The following is a 26,911-nucleotide window of genomic DNA, read 5'->3' on the forward strand; positions in this document are numbered from 1 at the left end:
TGACACAGGGGCTTGGGGTGGCAACTGCCCCTCACATGGAGTAAGCAAAGCAAGGGTGAAGCCCGTCCACATAAGAAACAGGAGAGAGAAGAAAATCTGGCGGCAGATAGTCATGAAACATCCACACCTGAAGTTCCTGAAGGTACACCTGCTCTAAACATCTTAAATGTGAGGACTTTGATATAATAGTTCTGTGCTAGGATAAGAGAAGCCAAGCTGGTTTCCTCTATCACTTACTGATATATCTCCAAACTGGTGGTTGACTGATAATAATCACGTTTGGATAAAGGACCTCCCTCCCACAGGACCAGGGGGTGAGGTCAGATGCCAAACTCAGGATTTCAGAATTTCCCTGAAACCAGTTGAGTACTGGGAGAATTTGCATACTTTTCAGGATGTGCAGGATGCTTGCCCTAGGGAGTTGTAGCCCACCAATCTTCAGAGAAACACAAAGCAGGATGACAAAGGATTAGAAACTTCTGTATCCCAGTGTTCCTGGAGGTATATCTGATCTAAATATCTTACATGTGAGAGCCATTGAGTTGAGCTCTCTGCTAGCTTTAAAGGAGCTGAACTGGGTTCTTGTGAAATGCAAACAAAAACGTCATGACTGACATCTCCCCAAACTGGTAGGAGGCTGGAAAAATAACTCTTGTGGCTAAAGGGAACCCCCACACACACTGGATGGGGAGGTGAGGTCAGACACTACACTCAACAATCTGGAGTTTCATCCAGTCGGGCTGACTATGGTGTGAATCTGGATACTTAGGCAGGCACTGAGGATGCTGACCATTGGTAGTTGTATACCACCGATATGCAGAGAAACACAAAGCAGGGTTAGAAAGGTTGGAAATAGAACCAAGCTTGGCTCAAGTGATGAGTCAGTGGGACAGGGACAGTGGCTTCTGGTGAGTTCTGTTAGCTGGAGGGGAAAGGGGGAATCATGAGAGATTTTGGCAGGCATCATGACACTTGCACACCTGCATCCTGCCCCCTTCCACCTGCAGGGGGAGGGGCTGTGCAAGCCTCCTGCTCTGATACCTTTTCTGATGCAAAGACCTTGTGTACATCAGCCAGATCCCTCCACATCTCTCAGCCTGGCATGTCCCTTGTCCCTTAGAAACCTTTGCCACTTGTCTATCTTGACTCATAGATGACGCAGGAGATCCTCACAGGAATCTTGGAAGAAAGAGTCAGGAGCATTCAGGGTCAACATGGAGCCAGCTGTATATCCCTGTATCTAGAGCACCTTCTTCTCATAGTGGTCTCAAATCCCTGGGGCTCTGTCCCTACCACTTTGGATATACACATTGGATTGTGATAAATCTGAGGGTGATGCAAATGCTGAACATTGGGAAGGATCCAGCCTGCTCTGACGGCTCTCTAAGAAGACATCAGTGCTCCCTATGGCTCCTTCTCCCACTCTGCTGTCTCCCCAGACAGCATTTCAATTGAAATTCTTGGCACCCATGGCTAGTTCTCTGAATTGGTAGGCAACAGTCTCTTGGGATGCTGGGAAAGGATTAGATGATAACTCATGGATGATGGGAAAATGGGGCCATTTGAATCCCGTGTCCACGTAAGAGCTGCCTGTTAGAGGCTCAGTGACTGGGAACCACAAAATGTGCCCACAAGGTCCTCAAGGAGCAATGATTCACCCGAAATGGAGAGAAAAGGGATGGATGGGAAAGGAGAAAAGAAACATTCCAAATACGGTGGCACAGACTTACCTGGCTGGATGGTTGATTCGGGTGGAGTAGCTATGAGAAAGAAACACAAGTCAGACACAAAGCACATGGGTGTTGCAACAAAATCAAAGATCAGAGAACATCATCCTATCTATCCGTCCTGAGATCAAGCCTCCATGTGGTCCTGAGTAGACAGAGCCATGGCCTGCCATAGCCTCTCAGTCCTGTGGGAGCCTAATCCTATGTCCTACTGCCATTGTCTGCCTCAATGTGGCTGAGGACTTAGGATCCAGCAGGTTGAATATCACTGTCAGGCAGACAAGCAACCAGGCACGAGGGACTATCCAACCCTCTCAGTTCTTCCACCCATACTGCACTGTCAACTCAGACCCTGAGACTGGACCAGAGGCCAGTTCAAGAGCAGAGGCCAACATAGGCTGAGACAGCAATTGAGAGGTAGGGCTCTGTGTGGGGGCTGTGGAAGCCAGGGCTGCACTCAGCAGATAGTACTTGGGAGAGGGCCAAACTCAACAGGGCAGTGTTCTCTTCATGTCTCAAATCTTTTGCACTGATTTTGTGGCAGACAAACTATGCTTTCTATGAAACACACCAGTCAAAATGTCTTTCCATGAGGTTCCAGTAGGGCCTAGTGCCAACTCCTCTCCATTACCTAGGGTAATATGAAGGTGAGCATATGGATCCTGACCAGCCCATCAGACACAGGAACAAGGTTCTAGCAGTTTTTGACAAACAGGCTACCTAGATTCTTTCCAGGAAATGCCAGTCAGTGATCAGGGCACAAGTAGAGTCCTTCTCTTATGACACAGGGGCTTGGGGTTGGCAACTGCCTCTCACATGCAGAAAGCAAAGCAAGGGTGAAGCCCGTCCACATAAGAAACAGGAGAGAGAAGAAAATCTGGTGGCAGATAGTCATGAAACATCCACACTTGAAGTTCCTGAAGGTACACCTGCTCTAAACATCTTAAATGTGAGGACTTTGATATAATAGTTCTGCGCTAGGATAAGAGAAGCCAAGCTGGTTTCCTCTATCACTTACTGATATATCTTCAAACTGGAGGTTGACTGATAATAAAGGACCTCCCTCCCACAGGACCAGGGGGTGAGGTCAGATGCCAAACTCAGGATTTCAGAATTTCCCTGAAACCAGTTGAGTACTGGGAGAATTTGCATACTTTTCAGGATCTGCAGGATGCTTGCCCTAGGGAGATGTATCCCACCAATCTTCAGAGAAACACAAAGCAGGATGACAAAGGATTAGAAACTTCTGTATCCCAGTGTTCCTGGAGGTATATCTGATCTAAATATCTTAAATGTGAGAGCCATTGAGTTGAGCTCTCTGCTAGCTTTAGAGGAGCTGAACTGGGTTCTTGTCAATTGCAAGGAAAAACTTCATGGCTGACGTATCTCCAAACTGGTAGGAGGCTGGAAAAATAACTCTTGTGGCTAAAGGGAACTCCCACACACACTGGATGGGGAGGTGAGGTCAGACACCAATCTCAACATCTGAATTCATCCAGTCTGGTTGACTATGGAGTGATTTGGATGCTTAAGCCAGCACTGAGGATGCTTACCATTGGTAGTTGTATACCACCAATCTGCAGAGAAAATTAAAATAGGATTAGAATGGATGGAAATAGAACAAACGTGGCTCAAGTAATGAGTACATAGGACAGGGACAGTGGGGTTTGGGGAGTTCTGCTAGCTGAGAGTAAAAGGGGCATTGTGATCATTTTTCACAGGGTCATGACAGTTGCACATCTGCATCCTGCCACTTTCCTCCTGGGTGTGCTGTGCAAGTCGACTGCTCTGCTAACTTATCTGTGACAAAGCATTGCCTACATCAATCAGGTCCCTTCACATCTCTCGCTTGGCGAGTTTTTTTGTCCCTTAGAAAACCCTTGCCACTTGTCTATCTTCACTCATGGACAACTGAGGGGATTCTCATATGAAGCCTGGAAGAAAGAGTCAGGGTCATCGAGGGTCAACCTGGAGCCAACTAGGTAGCCCTGTACCCAGAACACATCCATCACTCCCATCCCCTGGGCTCTGTCCCACCACTATGGATATATACATTGGATGCTGATGAATCTGAGGATCTTGTAAGCCCTGAGCTGTGGAGAGGTTCCAGCCTGCTCTGATGGCCCTTCAAGAAGACATAAGTGGTCATCAGTTTCCATTCTCCCACTCAACTTGTCAGCCCAAGCTGCATACAGCTGAAATTCAAGGCACCCATGGCCTGGTCTCTGAACTTGTGGTCAGCTCTCTCCTGCAACTGTGGAAGGACTAGGTGAAAACTCATGAGCGCCATGTCTACTTAAGAGCAGCCTGATGGAGACTCAGTGACTGGGTGGGACACAAAATATGCCCATAAGTTCTCAAAAGAGCAGTAGCTTCCTCCCAAATGGGAAGAAGAGGGATGGATGGGATAGGCAAAACGGACATTCCAAGTAGGGTCACCAAAGACTCACCTGGCTGGGGTGTGGATTGAGAGACAGCATCTGTGAAAAAGAAGGAAACAGGAGTCAGAAACAAAGCACACGTCTGTTCCAACTGGATCAGTGGTCAAGGAAATTCATCCCCTAGCTACTGAGATCTAGCCTCCATGAGCTCCTGAATACACAGAGCCATGGCCTGCCATCATCTCTCAGTCCTGTGGGAGCCCCACCCTATGTCCCACTCCCCTTGCCTGCCATGGTGGGCCTGAATGCTGACATTCAGGAGGTGGAATGTCACTGCCAGGTCAGGACAGGCCACCAAAGCCATTTTGCTATTAGCAAGTGGGAACAGCAAGAGTGAATCTGGGCAGTTAGCCTATTGAGACCCCCATTCCACCAGTCAGGTGCCATGCTCCCAGTGTTTACAGGCTTTTTTAGGATTACTGTAGAAGGTCAACTTGGTCCCCATAGTCCTATGTATTTCTTTGTCATTCCATGTTCTAGTGAGCTGCCGTTTCCTGCACCTTCCCCACTTCCCAAGTGCTCTTCACTGCCCTCAGAACTGGCAATTGAAACTGCCATCCTGTTCTCTGAATTGGCTTTAAGGAGGACCCAGAATAACAAACCATGGAGTGAAGGTAGTTCAGTTTACAACCAAATTCCCAAAACCTGTGCCTTGAGGAGTAACGCCCTGGGAAATAGGATGTAGACTGAGCAGATGGTCTTACTGACAGAAAGGGCACATAGCCACTGCCCACTGCATGACGGATGGTCTTCTTCACCTCCTGTGCCATTGAGGCTCCAAAGCAATACAGGTCCACACGGGAGGGAGTTGCCCCTAATGTTCCATTACAGGGAACCAGTTGTCCCCAGGAAAGCTGGCAAGGCACAGCACATCCGGGAGAGAGTCATGGGGGCACCCGTATAATTATCAGATGGAAAGATCACTAAGAATGGGGACCTGGGATTTTCGAGGTTCACCTGAGCAGATGACACCTGCATCTTCTGAGTGTCCACAGTTGTGTGAGTTCCAGCCATTGTGGGGGCAGCTCCACAGGTAGGACTCGTGCCCAGAGCAGCGCACATTGTCCAGCACAATCGGGCCTGAGCCCTGACCAAAGCGGGCATAACCTGGGGCCGAGGTGGCCCAGCCACAGCCCAGCTGCCTGCAGACCACGTTGGCATCACTGGTGTCCCAGTCGTCATCACACACGGTGCCCCACGAGCCTCCGTACAGGACCTCTACGCGGCCCTGACACCGGTCACCTCCGTTCACCAGCCTCAGGGCCAAACCCGATTCGGTCCCTGGCAGAAGACAGGAAAACAGTCTTTCTCTGTGTCCTTGAAGGAAGAACTCCTGCACTCTCAGTACTGGACCATTCCCTTCAGGGGGTGCATGCTGTGGGTTCAATTAATGTTCCCCAGCAACAGGACTCTCCTAAACGCCTTCAACCTCATTCCAACTCAAGGGCCCGTTTGATGCTATCCTTGAATGTCAGTGGACTAACACATGTTCACTGATGGTTGTCCACAACGTCAGGATTTCAATCCTGAACCCCATATACAAGGGGAAAGTAGAAGCCCGCTTCCTCACATCGGACCACTGGACCACCCTGAACACTTGCTTCAGGCCCAGGGATCCAACACAGCAGCCACCAGCAGCCACGATGCTGTCCTACATCGTAGTGTTCGGAAGGTCTACCTTCACCCCACTGTCCTATATCAGGGACGCTCCTCCTGGACCCAAAGCTTGGGCTGAAGGATCTTTTTCCGATGATCATTTGCTCTTGTTCTCTCCAGCCCCAGGCTTGTACTGAATCTTAAACATTCCTTGATAATCGTGACAATGGGTAGTAGTAACTGTCACTGAATTGGAGCTGTGCATACTTAGAGCTGTGGTGGCCTCTGGGTGGCAGAAAAGAAACAAAACGTAGTAGCATTAGGCCTCCTTGCAGGAAGGTCACTTGCCACATTCAGTACTAGATGACACAGCATGATTCCTCAGTCTCCCTTGGACCCTGCCTTCACTACCCAAAGGGCTGGCCCCGCGCACTGACCATACCTGGTCCTCAGACCTTCAGGTGTCTAAAACGTGAGGGCTCTGCTCTTTGAAGAAGAAGGACACGTGCAGCAAGCTCATGAACATACCCCCACCATCACTAGCCTGCAGGAGATGCAAGTCCTAACCACAGTGAAAGAGCACCTCCCGCCCACTAGATGACTACAATAAAAGAGAATGAAGAAGTGTTGGCGAGGATGTGGAGAAAGCGGAACCCTCAGAAGCTCCAGGGGGAAACCGAATTTGGTCCATCTGCTACCCTAAACACTTCTGGGCATCCACAAAATGTAAACAGAAAATCATCATATCAACCGCATTCCCACTCCTAGATATAACCCAAATAATAGAAATAGGTAATTTATATATATATAAATTAGGTAGATAGATAGATAGATAGATAGATACATATGTTGCTGGGAATACTATTGAAAATACCCAAAGATCAAACAGTAAACACGTCTGGCAACAGGTGAAGGGGATTCATATATGGGTGGAGATGCATGTTGCCAATGTCTGCACGCCCCTTCATGGTGGACCTTGAGAAAGTCTGTGGCCTGAAAGAAGCCTGTCACAAAAGACCACCTGATAGCTGCTTCCATTCACAGGAAATGTCCAGAACTGACGAATCCAGAGAGAAGAGAGAGGCAAGGCAGAGAGCAGATGGTCAAGGGAAAGTAGATTGGGATGTGACCGGTTCAGGGAATGAGATATCCATTAGATGTGGTGAGAAACTCTGGTACCGTGTTGTTGTTGAGGGCTGTAGCATTCCGTCAGTAGCCTAAAAGCCTCTCCACAGCACACAGTACAATGCTAACACTTACATAGGGAGAAGCACAGATGATGAGAGGGCAGAACAGCAATAACTCTTTGACTTTTCTCCAGTCTTGGGTCACTGAGTCCCATGATCCTAGTCTCACTGGAGGATGTAACTAGCATGAGCTGAGACTCCTACCATCCCAAAGGAATACAAGCACCAGGTCTTGGGGCCATCCAGCCCTCTCACTTCCCACATAGATACTGCTCTAGCAACTCAGACCCTCATGCTGGGACAGAGGTCAGCTTGAGCAAGGGCCAATGTGGGCTGATATTCTCACAGAGGGGCAAGGCTCTGGGTGGGGACTCTAGGAGCCTGGGCAGCACACAGCAGGGAGACCTTGGGAGAGGGTCAGGCTCTGACAGGGGAGTGTCCTCTTCATGTCTCAAATCTCTTGCCCTGACACCATTCCTTTTATTTAACAAACCAGCTAAAACCTCTTTCCATGAGGTTCAAGGAGGGCCTAGAGCCACTTCCTCATCCTCTCCCCTGGGGAATATGAAGGTGGGCATATGGACCCAGATGACCAGCCCACAGAGCACAGGGACATGGTTCTAGTGAAGCAAGTATTGCCAAACAGACTGTTGAAACTCATTCCAGGATATGTCAGCCAGAGACCAGGGACTAGTGAAGACCTTTCTCCTGGTGACACAGGGGCTTGGGGTGGCAACTGCCCCTCACATGGAGTAAGCAAAGCAAGGGTGAAGCCCGTCCACGTAAGAAACAGGAGAGAGAAGAAAATCTGGCGGCAGATAGTCATGAAACATCCACACCTGAAGTTCCTGAAGGTACACCTGCTCGAAACATCTTAAATGTGAGGACTTTGATATAATAGTTCTGCGCTAGGATAAGAGAAGCCGAGCTGGTTTCCTCTATCACTTACTGATATATCTCCAAACTGGAGGTTGACTGATAATAAAGGACCTCCCTCCCACAGGACCAGGGGGTGAGGTCAGATGCCAAACTCAGGATTTCAGAATTTCCCTGAAACCAGTTGAGTACTGGGAGAATTTGCATACTTTTCAGGATGTGCAGGATGCTTGCCCTAGGGAGTTGTAGCCCACCAATCTTCAGAGAAACACAAAGCAGGATGACAAAGGATTAGAAACTTCTGTATCCCAGTGTTCCTGGAGGTATATCTGATCTAAATATCTTACATGTGAGAGCCATTGAGTTGAGCTCTCTGCTAGCTTTAAAGGAGCTGAACTGGGTTCTTGTCAAATGCAAACAAAAACGTCATGACTGACATCTCCCCAAACTGGTAGGAGGCTGGAAAAATAACTCTTGTGGCTAAAGGGAACCCCCACACACACTGGATGGGGAGGTGAGGTCAGACACTACACTCAACAATCTGGAGTTTCATCCAGTCGGGCTGACTATGGTGTGAATCTGGATACTTAGGCAGGCACTGAGGATGCTGACCATTGGTAGTTGTATACCACCGATATGCAGAGAAACACAAAGCAGGGTTAGAAAGGTTGGAAATAGAACCAAGCTTGGCTCAAGTGATGAGTCAGTGGGACAGGGACAGTGGCTTCTGGTGAGTTCTGTTAGCTGGAGGGGAAAGGGGGAATCATGAGAGATTTTGGCAGGCATCATGACACTTGCACACCTGCATCCTGCCCCCTTCCACCTGCAGGGGGAGGGGCTGTGCAAGCCTCCTGCTCTGATACCTTTTCTGATGCAAAGACCTTGTGTACATCAGCCAGATCCCTCCACATCTCTCAGCCTGGCATGTCCCTTGTCCCTTAGAAACCTTTGCCACTTGTCTATCTTGACTCATAGATGACGCAGGAGATCCTCACAGGAATCTTGGAAGAAAGAGTCAGGAGCATTCAGGGTAACATGGAGCCAGCTGTATATCCCTGTATCTAGAGCACCTTCTTCTCATAGTGGTCTCAAATCCCTGGGGCTCTGTCCCTACCACTTTGGATATACACATTGGATTGTGATAAATCTGAGGGTGATGCAAATGCTGAACATTGGGAAGGATCCAGCCTGCTCTGACGGCTCTCTAAGAAGACATCAGTGCTCCCTATGGCTCCTTCTCCCACTCTGCTGTCTCCCCAGACAGCATTTCAATTGAAATTCTTGGCACCCATGGCTAGTTCTCTGAATTGGTAGGCAACAGTCTCTTGGGATGCTGGGAAAGGATTAGATGATAACTCATGGATGATGGGAAAATGGGGCCATTTGAATCCCGTGTCCACGTAAGAGCTGCCTGTTAGAGGCTCAGTGACTGGGAACCACAAAATGTGCCCACAAGGTCCTCAAGGAGCAATGATTCACCCGAAATGGAGAGAAAAGGGATGGATGGGAAAGGAGAAAAGAAACATTCCAAATACGGTGGCACAGACTTACCTGGCTGGATGGTTGATTCGGGTGGAGTAGCTATGAGAAAGAAACACAAGTCAGACACAAAGCACATGGGTGTTGCAACAAAATCAAAGATCAGAGAACATCATCCTATCTATCCGTCCTGAGATCAAGCCTCCATGTGGTCCTGAGTAGACAGAGCCATGGCCTGCCATAGCCTCTCAGTCCTGTGGGAGCCTAATCCTATGTCCTACTGCCATTGTCTGCCTCAATGTGGCTGAGGACTTAGGATCCAGCAGGTTGAATATCACTGTCAGGCAGACAAGCAACCAGGCACGAGGGACTATCCAACCCTCTCAGTTCTTCCACCCATACTGCACTGTCAACTCAGACCCTGAGACTGGACCAGAGGCCAGTTCAAGAGCAGAGGCCAACATAGGCTGAGACAGCAATTGAGAGGTAGGGCTCTGTGTGGGGGCTGTGGAAGCCAGGGCTGCACTCAGCAGATAGTACTTGGGAGAGGGCCAAACTCAACAGGGCAGTGTTCTCTTCCTGTCTCAAATCTTTTGCACTGATTTTGTGGCAGACAAACTATGCTTTCTATGAAACACACCAGTCAAAATGTCTTTCCATGAGGTTCCAGTAGGGCCTAGTGCCAACTCCTCTCCATTACCTAGGGTAATATGAAGGTGAGCATATGGATCCTGACCAGCCCATCAGACACAGGAACAAGGTTCTAGCAGTTTTTGACAAACAGGCTACCTAGATTCTTTCCAGGAAATGCCAGTCAGTGATCAGGGCACAAGTAGAGTCCTTCTCTTATGACACAGGGGCTTGGGGTTGGCAACTGCCTCTCACATGCAGAAAGCAAAGCAAGGGTGAAGCCCGTCCACATAAGAAACAGGAGAGAGAAGAAAATCTGGTGGCAGATAGTCATGAAACATCCACACTTGAAGTTCCTGAAGGTACACCTGCTCGAAACATCTTAAATGTGAGGACTTTGATATAATAGTTCTGCGCTAGGATAAGAGAAGCCAAGCTGGTTTCCTCTATCACTTACTGATATATCTTCAAACTGGAGGTTGACTGATAATAAAGGACCTCCCTCCCACAGGACCAGGGGGTGAGGTCAGATGCCAAACTCAGGATTTCAGAATTTCCCTGAAACCAGTTGAGTACTGGGAGAATTTGCATACTTTTCAGGATGTGCAGGATGCTTGCCCTAGGGAGTTGTATCCCACCAATCTTCAGAGAAACACAAAGCAGGATGACAAAGGATTAGAAACTTCTGTATCCCAGTGTTCCTGGAGGTATATCTGATCTAAATATCTTAAATGTGAGAGCCATTGAGTTGAGCTCTCTGCTAGCTTTAGAGGAGCTGAACTGGGTTCTTGTCAATTGCAAGGAAAAACTTCATGGCTGACGTATCTCCAAACTGGTAGGAGGCTGGAAAAATAACTCTTGTGGCTAAAGGGAACTCCCACACACACTGGATGGGGAGGTGAGGTCAGACACCAATCTCAACATCTGAATTCATCCAGTCTGGTTGACTATGGAGTGATTTGGATGCTTAAGCCAGCACTGAGGATGCTTACCATAGGTAGTTGTATACCACCAATCTGCAGAGAAAATTAAAATAGGATTAGAATGGATGGAAATAGAACAAACGTGGCTCAAGTAATGAGTACATAGGACAGGGACAGTGGGGTTTGGGGAGTTCTGCTAGCTGAGAGTAAAAGGGGCATTGTGATCATTTTTCACAGGGTCATGACAGTTGCACATCTGCATCCTGCCACTTTCCTCCTGGGTGTGCTGTGCAAGTCGACTGCTCTGCTAACTTATCTGTGACAAAGCATTGCCTACATCAATCAGGTCCCTTCACATCTCTCGCTTGGCGAGTTTTTTTGTCCCTTAGAAAACCCTTGCCACTTGTCTATCTTCACTCATGGACAACTGAGGGGATTCTCATATGAAGCCTGGAAGAAAGAGTCAGGGTCATCGAGGGTCAACCTGGAGCCAACTAGGTAGCCCTGTACCCAGAACACATCCATCACTCCCATCCCCTGGGCTCTGTCCCACCACTATGGATATATACATTGGATGCTGATGAATCTGAGGATCTTGTAAGCCCTGAGCTGTGGAGAGGTTCCAGCCTGCTCTGATGGCCCTTCAAGAAGACATAAGTGGTCATCAGGTTCCATTCTCCCACTCAACTTGTCAGCCCAAGCTGCATACAGCTGAAATTCAAGGCACCCATGGCCTGGTCTCTGAACTTGTGGTCAGCTCTCTCCTGCAACTGTGGAAGGACTAGGTGAAAACTCATGAGCGCCATGTCTACTTAAGAGCAGCCTGATGGAGACTCAGTGACTGGGTGGGACACAAAATATGCCCATAAGTTCTCAAAAGAGCAGTAACTTCCTCCCAAATGGGAAGAAGAGGGATGGATGGGATAGGCAAAACGGACATTCCAAGTAGGGTCACCAAAGACTCACCTGGCTGGGGTGTGGATTGAGAGACAGCATCTGTGAAAAAGAAGGAAACAGCAGTCAGAAACAAAGCACACGTCTGTTCCAACTGGATCAGTGGTCAAGGAAATTCATCCCCTACCTACTGAGATCTAGCCTCCATGAGCTCCTGAATACACAGAGCCATGGCCTGCCATCATCTCTCAGTCCTGTGGGAGCCCCACCCTATGTCCCACTCCCCTTGCCTGCCATGGTGGGCCTGAATGCTGACATTCAGGAGGTGGAATGTCACTGCCAGGTCAGGACAGGCCACCAAAGCCATTTTGCTATTAGCAAGTGGGAACAGCAAGAGTGAATCTGGGCAGTTAGCCTATTGAGACCCCCATTCCACCAGTCAGGTGCCATGCTCCCAGTGTTTACAGGCTTTTTTAGGATTACTGTAGAAGGTCAACTTGGTCCCCATAGTCCTATGTATTTCTTTGTCATTCCATGTTCTAGTGAGCTGCCGTTTCCTGCACCTTCCCCACTTCCCAAGTGCTCTTCACTGCCCTCAGAACTGGCAATTGAAACTGCCATCCTGTTCTCTGAATTGGCTTTAAGGAGGACCCAGAATAACAAACCATGGAGTGAAGGTAGTTCAGTTTACAACCAAATTCCCAAAACCTGTGCCTTGAGGAGTAACGCCCTGGGAAATAGGATGTAGACTGAGCAGATGGTCTTACTGACAGAAAGGGCACATAGCCACTGCCCACTGCATGACGGATGGTCTTCTTCACCTCCTGTGCCATTGAGGCTCCAAAGCAATACAGGTCCACACGGGAGGGAGTTGCCCCTAATGTTCCATTACAGGGAACCAGTTGTCCCCAGGAAAGCTGGCAAGGCACAGCACATCCGGGAGAGAGTCATGGGGGCACCCGTATAATTATCAGATGGAAAGATCACTAAGAATGGGGACCTGGGATTTTCGAGGTTCACCTGAGCAGATGACACCTGCATCTTCTGAGTGTCCACAGTTGTGTGAGTTCCAGCCATTGTGGGGGCAGCTCCACAGGTAGGACTCGTGCCCAGAGCAGCGCACATTGTCCAGCACAATCGGGCCTGAGCCCTGACCAAAGCGGGCATAACCTGGGGCCGAGGTGGCCCAGCCACAGCCCAGCTGCCTGCAGACCACGTTGGCATCACTGGTGTCCCAGTCGTCATCACACACGGTGCCCCACGAGCCTCCGTACAGGACCTCTACGCGGCCCTGACACCGGTCACCTCCGTTCACCAGCCTCAGGGCCAAACCCGATTCGGTCCCTGGCAGAAGACAGGAAAACAGTCTTTCTCTGTGTCCTTGAAGGAAGAACTCCTGCACTCTCAGTACTGGACCATTCCCTTCAGGGGGTGCATGCTGTGGGTTCAATTAATGTTCCCCAGCAACAGGACTCTCCTAAACGCCTTCAACCTCATTCCAACTCAAGGGCCCGTTTGATGCTATCCTTGAATGTCAGTGGACTAACACATGTTCACTGATGGTTGTCCACAACGTCAGGATTTCAATCCTGAACCCCATATACAAGGGGAAAGTAGAAGCCCGCTTCCTCACATCGGACCACTGGACCACCCTGAACACTTGCTTCAGGCCCAGGGATCCAACACAGCAGCCACCAGCAGCCACGATGCTGTCCTACATCGTAGTGTTCGGAAGGTCTACCTTCACCCCACTGTCCTATATCAGGGACGCTCCTCCTGGACCCAAAGCTTGGGCTGAAGGATCTTTTTCCGATGATCATTTGCTCTTGTTCTCTCCAGCCCCAGGCTTGTACTGAATCTTAAACATTCCTTGATAATCGTGACAATGGGTAGTAGTAACTGTCACTGAATTGGAGCTGTGCATACTTAGAGCTGTGGTGGCCTCTGGGTGGCAGAAAAGAAACAAAACGTAGTAGCATTAGGCCTCCTTGCAGGAAGGTCACTTGCCACATTCAGTACTAGATGACACAGCATGATTCCTCAGTCTCCCTTGGACCCTGCCTTCACTACCCAAAGGGCTGGCCCCGCGCACTGACCATACCTGGTCCTCAGACCTTCAGGTGTCTAAAACGTGAGGGCTCTGCTCTTTGAAGAAGAAGGACACGTGCAGCAAGCTCATGAACATACCCCCACCATCACTAGCCTGCAGGAGATGCAAGTCCTAACCACAGTGAAAGAGCACCTCCCGCCCACTAGATGACTACAATAAAAGAGAATGAAGAAGTGTTGGCGAGGATGTGGAGAAAGCGGAACCCTCAGAAGCTCCAGGGGGAAACCGAATTTGGTCCATCTGCTACCCTAAACACTTCTGGGCATCCACAAAATGTAAACAGAAAATCATCATATCAACCGCATTCCCACTCCTAGATATAACCCAAATAATAGAAATAGGTAATTTATATATATATAAATTAGGTAGATAGATAGATAGATAGATAGATACATATGTTGCTGGGAATACTATTGAAAATACCCAAAGATCAAACAGTAAACACGTCTGGCAACAGGTGAAGGGGATTCATATATGGGTGGAGATGCATGTTGCCAATGTCTGCACGCCCCTTCATGGTGGACCTTGAGAAAGTCTGTGGCCTGAAAGAAGCCTGTCACAAAAGACCACCTGATAGCTGCTTCCATTCACAGGAAATGTCCAGAACTGACGAATCCAGAGAGAAGAGAGAGGCAAGGCAGAGAGCAGATGGTCAAGGGAAAGTAGATTGGGATGTGACCGGTTCAGGGAATGAGATATCCATTAGATGTGGTGAGAAACTCTGGTACCGTGTTGTTGTTGAGGGCTGTAGCATTCCGTCAGTAGCCTAAAAGCCTCTCCACAGCACACAGTACAATGCTAACACTTACATAGGGAGAAGCACAGATGATGAGAGGGCAGAACAGCAATAACTCTTTGACTTTTCTCCAGTCTTGGGTCACTGAGTCCCATGATCCTAGTCTCACTGGAGGATGTAACTAGCATGAGCTGAGACTCCTACCATCCCAAAGGAATACAAGCACCAGGTCTTGGGGCCATCCAGCCCTCTCACTTCCCACATAGATACTGCTCTAGCAACTCAGACCCTCATGCTGGGACAGAGGTCAGCTTGAGCAAGGGCCAATGTGGGCTGATATTCTCACAGAGGGGCAAGGCTCTGGGTGGGGACTCTAGGAGCCTGGGCAGCACACAGCAGGGAGACCTTGGGAGAGGGTCAGGCTCTGACAGGGGAGTGTCCTCTTCATGTCTCAAATCTCTTGCCCTGACACCATTCCTTTTATTTAACAAACCAGCTAAAACCTCTTTCCATGAGGTTCAAGGAGGGCCTAGAGCCACTTCCTCATCCTCTCCCCTGGGGAATATGAAGGTGGGCATATGGACCCAGATGACCAGCCCACAGAGCACAGGGACATGGTTCTAGTGAAGCAAGTATTGCCAAACAGACTGTTGAAACTCATTCCAGGATATGTCAGCCAGAGACCAGGGACTAGTGAAGACCTTTCTCCTGGTGACACAGGGGCTTGGGGTGGCAACTGCCCCTCACATGGAGTAAGCAAAGCAAGGGTGAAGCCCGTCCACGTAAGAAACAGGAGAGAGAAGAAAATCTGGCGGCAGATAGTCATGAAACATCCACACCTGAAGTTCCTGAAGGTACACCTGCTCGAAACATCTTAAATGTGAGGACTTTGATATAATAGTTCTGCGCTAGGATAAGAGAAGCCGAGCTGGTTTCCTCTATCACTTACTGATATATCTCCAAACTGGAGGTTGACTGATAATAAAGGACCTCCCTCCCACAGGACCAGGGGGTGAGGTCAGATGCCAAACTCAGGATTTCAGAATTTCCCTGAAACCAGTTGAGTACTGGGAGAATTTGCATACTTTTCAGGATGTGCAGGATGCTTGCCCTAGGGAGTTGTAGCCCACCAATCTTCAGAGAAACACAAAGCAGGATGACAAAGGATTAGAAACTTCTGTATCCCAGTGTTCCTGGAGGTATATCTGATCTAAATATCTTACATGTGAGAGCCATTGAGTTGAGCTCTCTGCTAGCTTTAAAGGAGCTGAACTGGGTTCTTGTCAAATGCAAACAAAAACGTCATGACTGACATCTCCCCAAACTGGTAGGAGGCTGGAAAAATAACTCTTGTGGCTAAAGGGAACCCCCACACACACTGGATGGGGAGGTGAGGTCAGACACTACACTCAACAATCTGGAGTTTCATCCAGTCGGGCTGACTATGGTGTGAATCTGGATACTTAGGCAGGCACTGAGGATGCTGACCATTGGTAGTTGTATACCACCGATATGCAGAGAAACACAAAGCAGGGTTAGAAAGGTTGGAAATAGAACCAAGCTTGGCTCAAGTGATGAGTCAGTGGGACAGGGACAGTGGCTTCTGGTGAGTTCTGTTAGCTGGAGGGGAAAGGGGGAATCATGAGAGATTTTGGCAGGCATCATGACACTTGCACACCTGCATCCTGCCCCCTTCCACCTGCAGGGGGAGGGGCTGTGCAAGCCTCCTGCTCTGATACCTTTTCTGATGCAAAGACCTTGTGTACATCAGCCAGATCCCTCCACATCTCTCAGCCTGGCATGTCCCTTGTCCCTTAGAAACCTTTGCCACTTGTCTATCTTGACTCATAGATGACGCAGGAGATCCTCACAGGAATCTTGGAAGAAAGAGTCAGGAGCATTCAGGGTAACATGGAGCCAGCTGTATATCCCTGTATCTAGAGCACCTTCTTCTCATAGTGGTCTCAAATCCCTGGGGCTCTGTCCCTACCACTTTGGATATACACATTGGATTGTGATAAATCTGAGGGTGATGCAAATGCTGAACATTGGGAAGGATCCAGCCTGCTCTGACGGCTCTCTAAGAAGACATCAGTGCTCCCTATGGCTCCTTCTCCCACTCTGCTGTCTCCCCAGACAGCATTTCAATTGAAATTCTTGGCACCCATGGCTAGTTCTCTGAATTGGTAGGCAACAGTCTCTTGGGATGCTGGGAAAGGATTAGATGATAACTCATGGATGATGGGAAAATGGGGCCATTTGAATCCCGTGTCCACGTAAGAGCTGCCTGTTAGAGGCTCAGTGACTGGGAACCACAAAATGTGCCCACAAGGTCCTCAAGGAGCAATGATTCACCCGAAATGGAGAGAAAAGGGATGGATGGGAAAGGAGAAAAGAAACATTCCAAATACGGTGGCACAGACTTACCTGGCTGGATGGTTGATTCGGGTGGAGTAGCTATGAGAAAGAAACACAAGTCAGACACAAAGCACATGGGTGTTGCAACAAAATCAAAGATCAGAGAACATCATCCTATCTATCCGTCCTGAGATCAAGCCTCCATGTGGTCCTGAGTAGACAGAGCCATGGCCTGCCATAGCCTCTCAGTCCTGTGGGAGCCTAATCCTATGTCCTACTGCCATTGTCTGCCTCAATGTGGCTGAGGACTTAGGATCCAGCAGGTTGAATATCACTGTCAGGCAGACAAGCAACCAGGCACGAGGGACTATCCAACCCTCTCAGTTCTTCCACCCATACTGCACTGTCAACTCAGACCCTGAGACTGGACCAGAGGCCAGTTCAAGAGCAGAGGCCAACATAGGCTGAGACAGCAATTGAGAGGTAGGGCTCTGTGTGGGGGCTGTGGAAGCCAGGGCTGCACTCAGCAGATAGTACTTGGGAGAGGGCCAAACTCAACAGGGCAGTGTTCTCTTCCTGTCTCAAATCTTTTGCACTGATTTTGTGGCAGACAAACTATGCTTTCTATGAAACACACCAGTCAAAATGTCTTTCCATGAGGTTCCAGTAGGGCCTAGTGCCAACTCCTCTCCATTACCTAGGGTAATATGAAGGTGAGCATATGGATCCTGACCAGCCCATCAGACACAGGAACAAGGTTCTAGCAGTTTTTGACAAACAGGCTACCTAGATTCTTTCCAGGAAATGCCAGTCAGTGATCAGGGCACAAGTAGAGTCCTTCTCTTATGACACAGGGGCTTGGGGTTGGCAACTGCCTCTCACATGCAGAAAGCAAAGCAAGGGTGAAGCCCGTCCACATAAGAAACAGGAGAGAGAAGAAAATCTGGTGGCAGATAGTCATGAAACATCCACACTTGAAGTTCCTGAAGGTACACCTGCTCGAAACATCTTAAATGTGAGGACTTTGATATAATAGTTCTGCGCTAGGATAAGAGAAGCCAAGCTGGTTTCCTCTATCACTTACTGATATATCTTCAAACTGGAGGTTGACTGATAATAAAGGACCTCCCTCCCACAGGACCAGGGGGTGAGGTCAGATGCCAAACTCAGGATTTCAGAATTTCCCTGAAACCAGTTGAGTACTGGGAGAATTTGCATACTTTTCAGGATGTGCAGGATGCTTGCCCTAGGGAGTTGTATCCCACCAATCTTCAGAGAAACACAAAGCAGGATGACAAAGGATTAGAAACTTCTGTATCCCAGTGTTCCTGGAGGTATATCTGATCTAAATATCTTAAATGTGAGAGCCATTGAGTTGAGCTCTCTGCTAGCTTTAGAGGAGCTGAACTGGGTTCTTGTCAATTGCAAGGAAAAACTTCATGGCTGACGTATCTCCAAACTGGTAGGAGGCTGGAAAAATAACTCTTGTGGCTAAAGGGAACTCCCACACACACTGGATGGGGAGGTGAGGTCAGACACCAATCTCAACATCTGAATTCATCCAGTCTGGTTGACTATGGAGTGATTTGGATGCTTAAGCCAGCACTGAGGATGCTTACCATAGGTAGTTGTATACCACCAATCTGCAGAGAAAATTAAAATAGGATTAGAATGGATGGAAATAGAACAAACGTGGCTCAAGTAATGAGTACATAGGACAGGGACAGTGGGGTTTGGGGAGTTCTGCTAGCTGAGAGTAAAAGGGGCATTGTGATCATTTTTCACAGGGTCATGACAGTTGCACATCTGCATCCTGCCACTTTCCTCCTGGGTGTGCTGTGCAAGTCGACTGCTCTGCTAACTTATCTGTGACAAAGCATTGCCTACATCAATCAGGTCCCTTCACATCTCTCGCTTGGCGAGTTTTTTTGTCCCTTAGAAAACCCTTGCCACTTGTCTATCTTCACTCATGGACAACTGAGGGGATTCTCATATGAAGCCTGGAAGAAAGAGTCAGGGTCATCGAGGGTCAACCTGGAGCCAACTAGGTAGCCCTGTACCCAGAACACATCCATCACTCCCATCCCCTGGGCTCTGTCCCACCACTATGGATATATACATTGGATGCTGATGAATCTGAGGATCTTGTAAGCCCTGAGCTGTGGAGAGGTTCCAGCCTGCTCTGATGGCCCTTCAAGAAGACATAAGTGGTCATCAGGTTCCATTCTCCCACTCAACTTGTCAGCCCAAGCTGCATACAGCTGAAATTCAAGGCACCCATGGCCTGGTCTCTGAACTTGTGGTCAGCTCTCTCCTGCAACTGTGGAAGGACTAGGTGAAAACTCATGAGCGCCATGTCTACTTAAGAGCAGCCTGATGGAGACTCAGTGACTGGGTGGGACACAAAATATGCCCATAAGTTCTCAAAAGAGCAGTAACTTCCTCCCAAATGGGAAGAAGAGGGATGGATGGGATAGGCAAAACGGACATTCCAAGTAGGGTCACCAAAGACTCACCTGGCTGGGGTGTGGATTGAGAGACAGCATCTGTGAAAAAGAAGGAAACAGCAGTCAGAAACAAAGCACACGTCTGTTCCAACTGGATCAGTGGTCAAGGAAATTCATCCCCTACCTACTGAGATCTAGCCTCCATGAGCTCCTGAATACACAGAGCCATGGCCTGCCATCATCTCTCAGTCCTGTGGGAGCCCCACCCTATGTCCCACTCCCCTTGCCTGCCATGGTGGGCCTGAATGCTGACATTCAGGAGGTGGAATGTCACTGCCAGGTCAGGACAGGCCACCAAAGCCATTTTGCTATTAGCAAGTGGGAACAGCAAGAGTGAATCTGGGCAGTTAGCCTATTGAGACCCCCATTCCACCAGTCAGGTGCCATGCTCCCAGTGTTTACAGGCTTTTTTAGGATTACTGTAGAAGGTCAACTTGGTCCCCATAGTCCTATGTATTTCTTTGTCATTCCATGTTCTAGTGAGCTGCCGTTTCCTGCACCTTCCCCACTTCCCAAGTGCTCTTCACTGCCCTCAGAACTGGCAATTGAAACTGCCATCCTGTTCTCTGAATTGGCTTTAAGGAGGACCCAGAATAACAAACCATGGAGTGAAGGTAGTTCAGTTTACAACCAAATTCCCAAAACCTGTGCCTTGAGGAGTAACGCCCTGGGAAATAGGATGTAGACTGAGCAGATGGTCTTACTGACAGAAAGGGCACATAGCCACTGCCCACTGCATGACGGATGGTCTTCTTCACCTCCTGTGCCATTGAGGCTCCAAAGCAATACAGGTCCACACGGGAGGGAGTTGCCCCTAATGTTCCATTACAGGGAACCAGTTGTCCCCAGGAAAGCTGGCAAGGCACAGCACATCCGGGAGAGAGTCATGGGGGCACCCGTATAATTATCAGATGGAAAGATCACTAAGAATGGGGACCTGGGATTTTCGAGGTTCACCTGAGCAGATGACACCTGCATCTTCTGAGTGTCCACAGTTGTGTGAGTTCCAGCCATTGTGGGGGCAGCTCCACAGGTAGGACTCGTGCCCAGAGCAGCGCACATTGTCCAGCACAATCGGGCCTGAGCCCTGACCAAAGCGGGCATAACCTGGGGCCGAGGTGGCCCAGCCACAGCCCAGCTGCCTGCAGACCACGTTGGCATCACTGGTGTCCCAGTCGTCATCACACACGGTGCCCCACGAGCCTCCGTACAGGACCTCTACGCGGCCCTGACACCGGTCACCTCCGTTCACCAGCCTCAGGGCCAAACCCGATTCGGTCCCTGGCAGAAGACAGGAAAACAGTCTTTCTCTGTGTCCTTGAAGGAAGAACTCCTGCACTCTCAGTACTGGACCATTCCCTTCAGGGGGTGCATGCTGTGGGTTCAATTAATGTTCCCCAGCAACAGGACTCTCCTAAACGCCTTCAACCTCATTCCAACTCAAGGGCCCGTTTGATGCTATCCTTGAATGTCAGTGGACTAACACATGTTCACTGATGGTTGTCCACAACGTCAGGATTTCAATCCTGAACCCCATATACAAGGGGAAAGTAGAAGCCCGCTTCCTCACATCGGACCACTGGACCACCCTGAACACTTGCTTCAGGCCCAGGGATCCAACACAGCAGCCACCAGCAGCCACGATGCTGTCCTACATCGTAGTGTTCGGAAGGTCTACCTTCACCCCACTGTCCTATATCAGGGACGCTCCTCCTGGACCCAAAGCTTGGGCTGAAGGATCTTTTTCCGATGATCATTTGCTCTTGTTCTCTCCAGCCCCAGGCTTGTACTGAATCTTAAACATTCCTTGATAATCGTGACAATGGGTAGTAGTAACTGTCACTGAATTGGAGCTGTGCATACTTAGAGCTGTGGTGGCCTCTGGGTGGCAGAAAAGAAACAAAACGTAGTAGCATTAGGCCTCCTTGCAGGAAGGTCACTTGCCACATTCAGTACTAGATGACACAGCATGATTCCTCAGTCTCCCTTGGACCCTGCCTTCACTACCCAAAGGGCTGGCCCCGCGCACTGACCATACCTGGTCCTCAGACCTTCAGGTGTCTAAAACGTGAGGGCTCTGCTCTTTGAAGAAGAAGGACACGTGCAGCAAGCTCATGAACATACCCCCACCATCACTAGCCTGCAGGAGATGCAAGTCCTAACCACAGTGAAAGAGCACCTCCCGCCCACTAGATGACTACAATAAAAGAGAATGAAGAAGTGTTGGCGAGGATGTGGAGAAAGCGGAACCCTCAGAAGCTCCAGGGGGAAACCGAATTTGGTCCATCTGCTACCCTAAACACTTCTGGGCATCCACAAAATGTAAACAGAAAATCATCATATCAACCGCATTCCCACTCCTAGATATAACCCAAATAATAGAAATAGGTAATTTATATATATATAAATTAGGTAGATAGATAGATAGATAGATAGATACATATGTTGCTGGGAATACTATTGAAAATACCCAAAGATCAAACAGTAAACACGTCTGGCAACAGGTGAAGGGGATTCATATATGGGTGGAGATGCATGTTGCCAATGTCTGCACGCCCCTTCATGGTGGACCTTGAGAAAGTCTGTGGCCTGAAAGAAGCCTGTCACAAAAGACCACCTGATAGCTGCTTCCATTCACAGGAAATGTCCAGAACTGACGAATCCAGAGAGAAGAGAGAGGCAAGGCAGAGAGCAGATGGTCAAGGGAAAGTAGATTGGGATGTGACCGGTTCAGGGAATGAGATATCCATTAGATGTGGTGAGAAACTCTGGTACCGTGTTGTTGTTGAGGGCTGTAGCATTCCGTCAGTAGCCTAAAAGCCTCTCCACAGCACACAGTACAATGCTAACACTTACATAGGGAGAAGCACAGATGATGAGAGGGCAGAACAGCAATAACTCTTTGACTTTTCTCCAGTCTTGGGTCACTGAGTCCCATGATCCTAGTCTCACTGGAGGATGTAACTAGCATGAGCTGAGACTCCTACCATCCCAAAGGAATACAAGCACCAGGTCTTGGGGCCATCCAGCCCTCTCACTTCCCACATAGATACTGCTCTAGCAACTCAGACCCTCATGCTGGGACAGAGGTCAGCTTGAGCAAGGGCCAATGTGGGCTGATATTCTCACAGAGGGGCAAGGCTCTGGGTGGGGACCTCTAGGAGCCTGGGCAGCACACAGCAGGGAGACCTTGGGAGAGGGTCAGGCTCGACAGGGGAGTGTCCTCTTCATGTCTCAAATCTCTTGCCCTGACACCATTCCTTTTATTTAACAAACCAGCTAAAACCTCTTTCCATGAGGTTCAAGGAGGGCCTAGAGCCACTTCCTCATCCTCTCCCCTGGGGAATATGAAGGTGGGCATATGGACCCAGATGACCAGCCCACAGAGCACAGGGACATGGTTCTAGTGAAGCAAGTATTGCCAAACAGACTGTTGAAACTCATTCCAGGATATGTCAGCCAGAGACCAGGGACTAGTGAAGACCTTTCTCCTGGTGACACAGGGGCTTGGGGTGGCAACTGCCCCTCACATGGAGTAAGCAAAGCAAGGGTGAAGCCCGTCCACGTAAGAAACAGGAGAGAGAAGAAAATCTGGCGGCAGATAGTCATGAAACATCCACACCTGAAGTTCCTGAAGGTACACCTGCTCGAAACATCTTAAATGTGAGGACTTTGATATAATAGTTCTGCGCTAGGATAAGAGAAGCCGAGCTGGTTTCCTCTATCACTTACTGATATATCTCCAAACTGGAGGTTGACTGATAATAAAGGACCTCCCTCCCACAGGACCAGGGGGTGAGGTCAGATGCCAAACTCAGGATTTCAGAATTTCCCTGAAACCAGTTGAGTACTGGGAGAATTTGCATACTTTTCAGGATGTGCAGGATGCTTGCCCTAGGGAGTTGTAGCCCACCAATCTTCAGAGAAACACAAAGCAGGATGACAAAGGATTAGAAACTTCTGTATCCCAGTGTTCCTGGAGGTATATCTGATCTAAATATCTTACATGTGAGAGCCATTGAGTTGAGCTCTCTGCTAGCTTTAAAGGAGCTGAACTGGGTTCTTGTCAAATGCAAACAAAAACGTCATGACTGACATCTCCCCAAACTGGTAGGAGGCTGGAAAAATAACTCTTGTGGCTAAAGGGAACCCCCACACACACTGGATGGGGAGGTGAGGTCAGACACTACACTCAACAATCTGGAGTTTCATCCAGTCGGGCTGACTATGGTGTGAATCTGGATACTTAGGCAGGCACTGAGGATGCTGACCATTGGTAGTTGTATACCACCGATATGCAGAGAAACACAAAGCAGGGTTAGAAAGGTTGGAAATAGAACCAAGCTTGGCTCAAGTGATGAGTCAGTGGGACAGGGACAGTGGCTTCTGGTGAGTTCTGTTAGCTGGAGGGGAAAGGGGGAATCATGAGAGATTTTGGCAGGCATCATGACACTTGCACACCTGCATCCTGCCCCCTTCCACCTGCAGGGGGAGGGGCTGTGCAAGCCTCCTGCTCTGATACCTTTTCTGATGCAAAGACCTTGTGTACATCAGCCAGATCCCTCCACATCTCTCAGCCTGGCATGTCCCTTGTCCCTTAGAAACCTTTGCCACTTGTCTATCTTGACTCATAGATGACGCAGGAGATCCTCACAGGAATCTTGGAAGAAAGAGTCAGGAGCATTCAGGGTAACATGGAGCCAGCTGTATATCCCTGTATCTAGAGCACCTTCTTCTCATAGTGGTCTCAAATCCCTGGGGCTCTGTCCCTACCACTTTGGATATACACATTGGATTGTGATAAATCTGAGGGTGATGCAAATGCTGAACATTGGGAAGGATCCAGCCTGCTCTGACGGCTCTCTAAGAAGACATCAGTGCTCCCTATGGCTCCTTCTCCCACTCTGCTGTCTCCCCAGACAGCATTTCAATTGAAATTCTTGGCACCCATGGCTAGTTCTCTGAATTGGTAGGCAACAGTCTCTTGGGATGCTGGGAAAGGATTAGATGATAACTCATGGATGATGGGAAAATGGGGCCATTTGAATCCCGTGTCCACGTAAGAGCTGCCTGTTAGAGGCTCAGTGACTGGGAACCACAAAATGTGCCCACAAGGTCCTCAAGGAGCAATGATTCACCCGAAATGGAGAGAAAAGGGATGGATGGGAAAGGAGAAAAGAAACATTCCAAATACGGTGGCACAGACTTACCTGGCTGGATGGTTGATTCGGGTGGAGTAGCTATGAGAAAGAAACACAAGTCAGACACAAAGCACATGGGTGTTGCAACAAAATCAAAGATCAGAGAACATCATCCTATCTATCCGTCCTGAGATCAAGCCTCCATGTGGTCCTGAGTAGACAGAGCCATGGCCTGCCATAGCCTCTCAGTCCTGTGGGAGCCTAATCCTATGTCCTACTGCCATTGTCTGCCTCAATGTGGCTGAGGACTTAGGATCCAGCAGGTTGAATATCACTGTCAGGCAGACAAGCAACCAGGCACGAGGGACTATCCAACCCTCTCAGTTCTTCCACCCATACTGCACTGTCAACTCAGACCCTGAGACTGGACCAGAGGCCAGTTCAAGAGCAGAGGCCAACATAGGCTGAGACAGCAATTGAGAGGTAGGGCTCTGTGTGGGGGCTGTGGAAGCCAGGGCTGCACTCAGCAGATAGTACTTGGGAGAGGGCCAAACTCAACAGGGCAGTGTTCTCTTCCTGTCTCAAATCTTTTGCACTGATTTTGTGGCAGACAAACTATGCTTTCTATGAAACACACCAGTCAAAATGTCTTTCCATGAGGTTCCAGTAGGGCCTAGTGCCAACTCCTCTCCATTACCTAGGGTAATATGAAGGTGAGCATATGGATCCTGACCAGCCCATCAGACACAGGAACAAGGTTCTAGCAGTTTTTGACAAACAGGCTACCTAGATTCTTTCCAGGAAATGCCAGTCAGTGATCAGGGCACAAGTAGAGTCCTTCTCTTATGACACAGGGGCTTGGGGTTGGCAACTGCCTCTCACATGCAGAAAGCAAAGCAAGGGTGAAGCCCGTCCACATAAGAAACAGGAGAGAGAAGAAAATCTGGTGGCAGATAGTCATGAAACATCCACACTTGAAGTTCCTGAAGGTACACCTGCTCGAAACATCTTAAATGTGAGGACTTTGATATAATAGTTCTGCGCTAGGATAAGAGAAGCCAAGCTGGTTTCCTCTATCACTTACTGATATATCTTCAAACTGGAGGTTGACTGATAATAAAGGACCTCCCTCCCACAGGACCAGGGGGTGAGGTCAGATGCCAAACTCAGGATTTCAGAATTTCCCTGAAACCAGTTGAGTACTGGGAGAATTTGCATACTTTTCAGGATGTGCAGGATGCTTGCCCTAGGGAGTTGTATCCCACCAATCTTCAGAGAAACACAAAGCAGGATGACAAAGGATTAGAAACTTCTGTATCCCAGTGTTCCTGGAGGTATATCTGATCTAAATATCTTAAATGTGAGAGCCATTGAGTTGAGCTCTCTGCTAGCTTTAGAGGAGCTGAACTGGGTTCTTGTCAATTGCAAGGAAAAACTTCATGGCTGACGTATCTCCAAACTGGTAGGAGGCTGGAAAAATAACTCTTGTGGCTAAAGGGAACTCCCACACACACTGGATGGGGAGGTGAGGTCAGACACCAATCTCAACATCTGAATTCATCCAGTCTGGTTGACTATGGAGTGATTTGGATGCTTAAGCCAGCACTGAGGATGCTTACCATAGGTAGTTGTATACCACCAATCTGCAGAGAAAATTAAAATAGGATTAGAATGGATGGAAATAGAACAAACGTGGCTCAAGTAATGAGTACATAGGACAGGGACAGTGGGGTTTGGGGAGTTCTGCTAGCTGAGAGTAAAAGGGGCATTGTGATCATTTTTCACAGGGTCATGACAGTTGCACATCTGCATCCTGCCACTTTCCTCCTGGGTGTGCTGTGCAAGTCGACTGCTCTGCTAACTTATCTGTGACAAAGCATTGCCTACATCAATCAGGTCCCTTCACATCTCTCGCTTGGCGAGTTTTTTTGTCCCTTAGAAAACCCTTGCCACTTGTCTATCTTCACTCATGGACAACTGAGGGGATTCTCATATGAAGCCTGGAAGAAAGAGTCAGGGTCATCGAGGGTCAACCTGGAGCCAACTAGGTAGCCCTGTACCCAGAACACATCCATCACTCCCATCCCCTGGGCTCTGTCCCACCACTATGGATATATACATTGGATGCTGATGAATCTGAGGATCTTGTAAGCCCTGAGCTGTGGAGAGGTTCCAGCCTGCTCTGATGGCCCTTCAAGAAGACATAAGTGGTCATCAGTTTCCATTCTCCCACTCAACTTGTCAGCCCAAGCTGCATACAGCTGAAATTCAAGGCACCCATGGCCTGGTCTCTGAACTTGTGGTCA

General features: G+C 48.9%; 1 protein-coding gene across 1 annotated transcript in view; it reads right to left on the reverse strand.

Moving 5' to 3' along the window:
• DMBT1 (deleted in malignant brain tumors 1) overlaps positions 1-26,911 on the reverse strand; it is a 146,918-nt gene that overhangs the window by 55,711 nt on the left and 64,296 nt on the right. Inside the window, exons 35-47 of the mRNA XM_072804709.1 lie at positions 24,675-24,704; positions 20,422-20,745; positions 19,474-19,503; positions 18,577-18,600; positions 17,027-17,056; positions 12,774-13,097; positions 11,826-11,855; positions 10,929-10,952; positions 9,379-9,408; positions 5,126-5,449; positions 4,178-4,207; positions 3,281-3,304; positions 1,731-1,760 (exon numbers count right to left, since the gene is read on the reverse strand). Of these exons, the coding sequence (XP_072660810.1) occupies positions 1,731-1,760; positions 3,281-3,304; positions 4,178-4,207; positions 5,126-5,449; positions 9,379-9,408; positions 10,929-10,952; positions 11,826-11,855; positions 12,774-13,097; positions 17,027-17,056; positions 18,577-18,600; positions 19,474-19,503; positions 20,422-20,745; positions 24,675-24,704 (1,254 nt within the window). The remainder of the gene's footprint in view (positions 1-1,730; positions 1,761-3,280; positions 3,305-4,177; positions 4,208-5,125; positions 5,450-9,378; positions 9,409-10,928; positions 10,953-11,825; positions 11,856-12,773; positions 13,098-17,026; positions 17,057-18,576; positions 18,601-19,473; positions 19,504-20,421; positions 20,746-24,674; positions 24,705-26,911) is intronic.

Source organism: Canis lupus, chromosome 29 (genome assembly GCF_048164855.1).
Source record: "Canis lupus baileyi chromosome 29, mCanLup2.hap1, whole genome shotgun sequence".
Classification (NCBI taxonomy): Eukaryota; Metazoa; Chordata; class Mammalia; order Carnivora; family Canidae; genus Canis; species Canis lupus.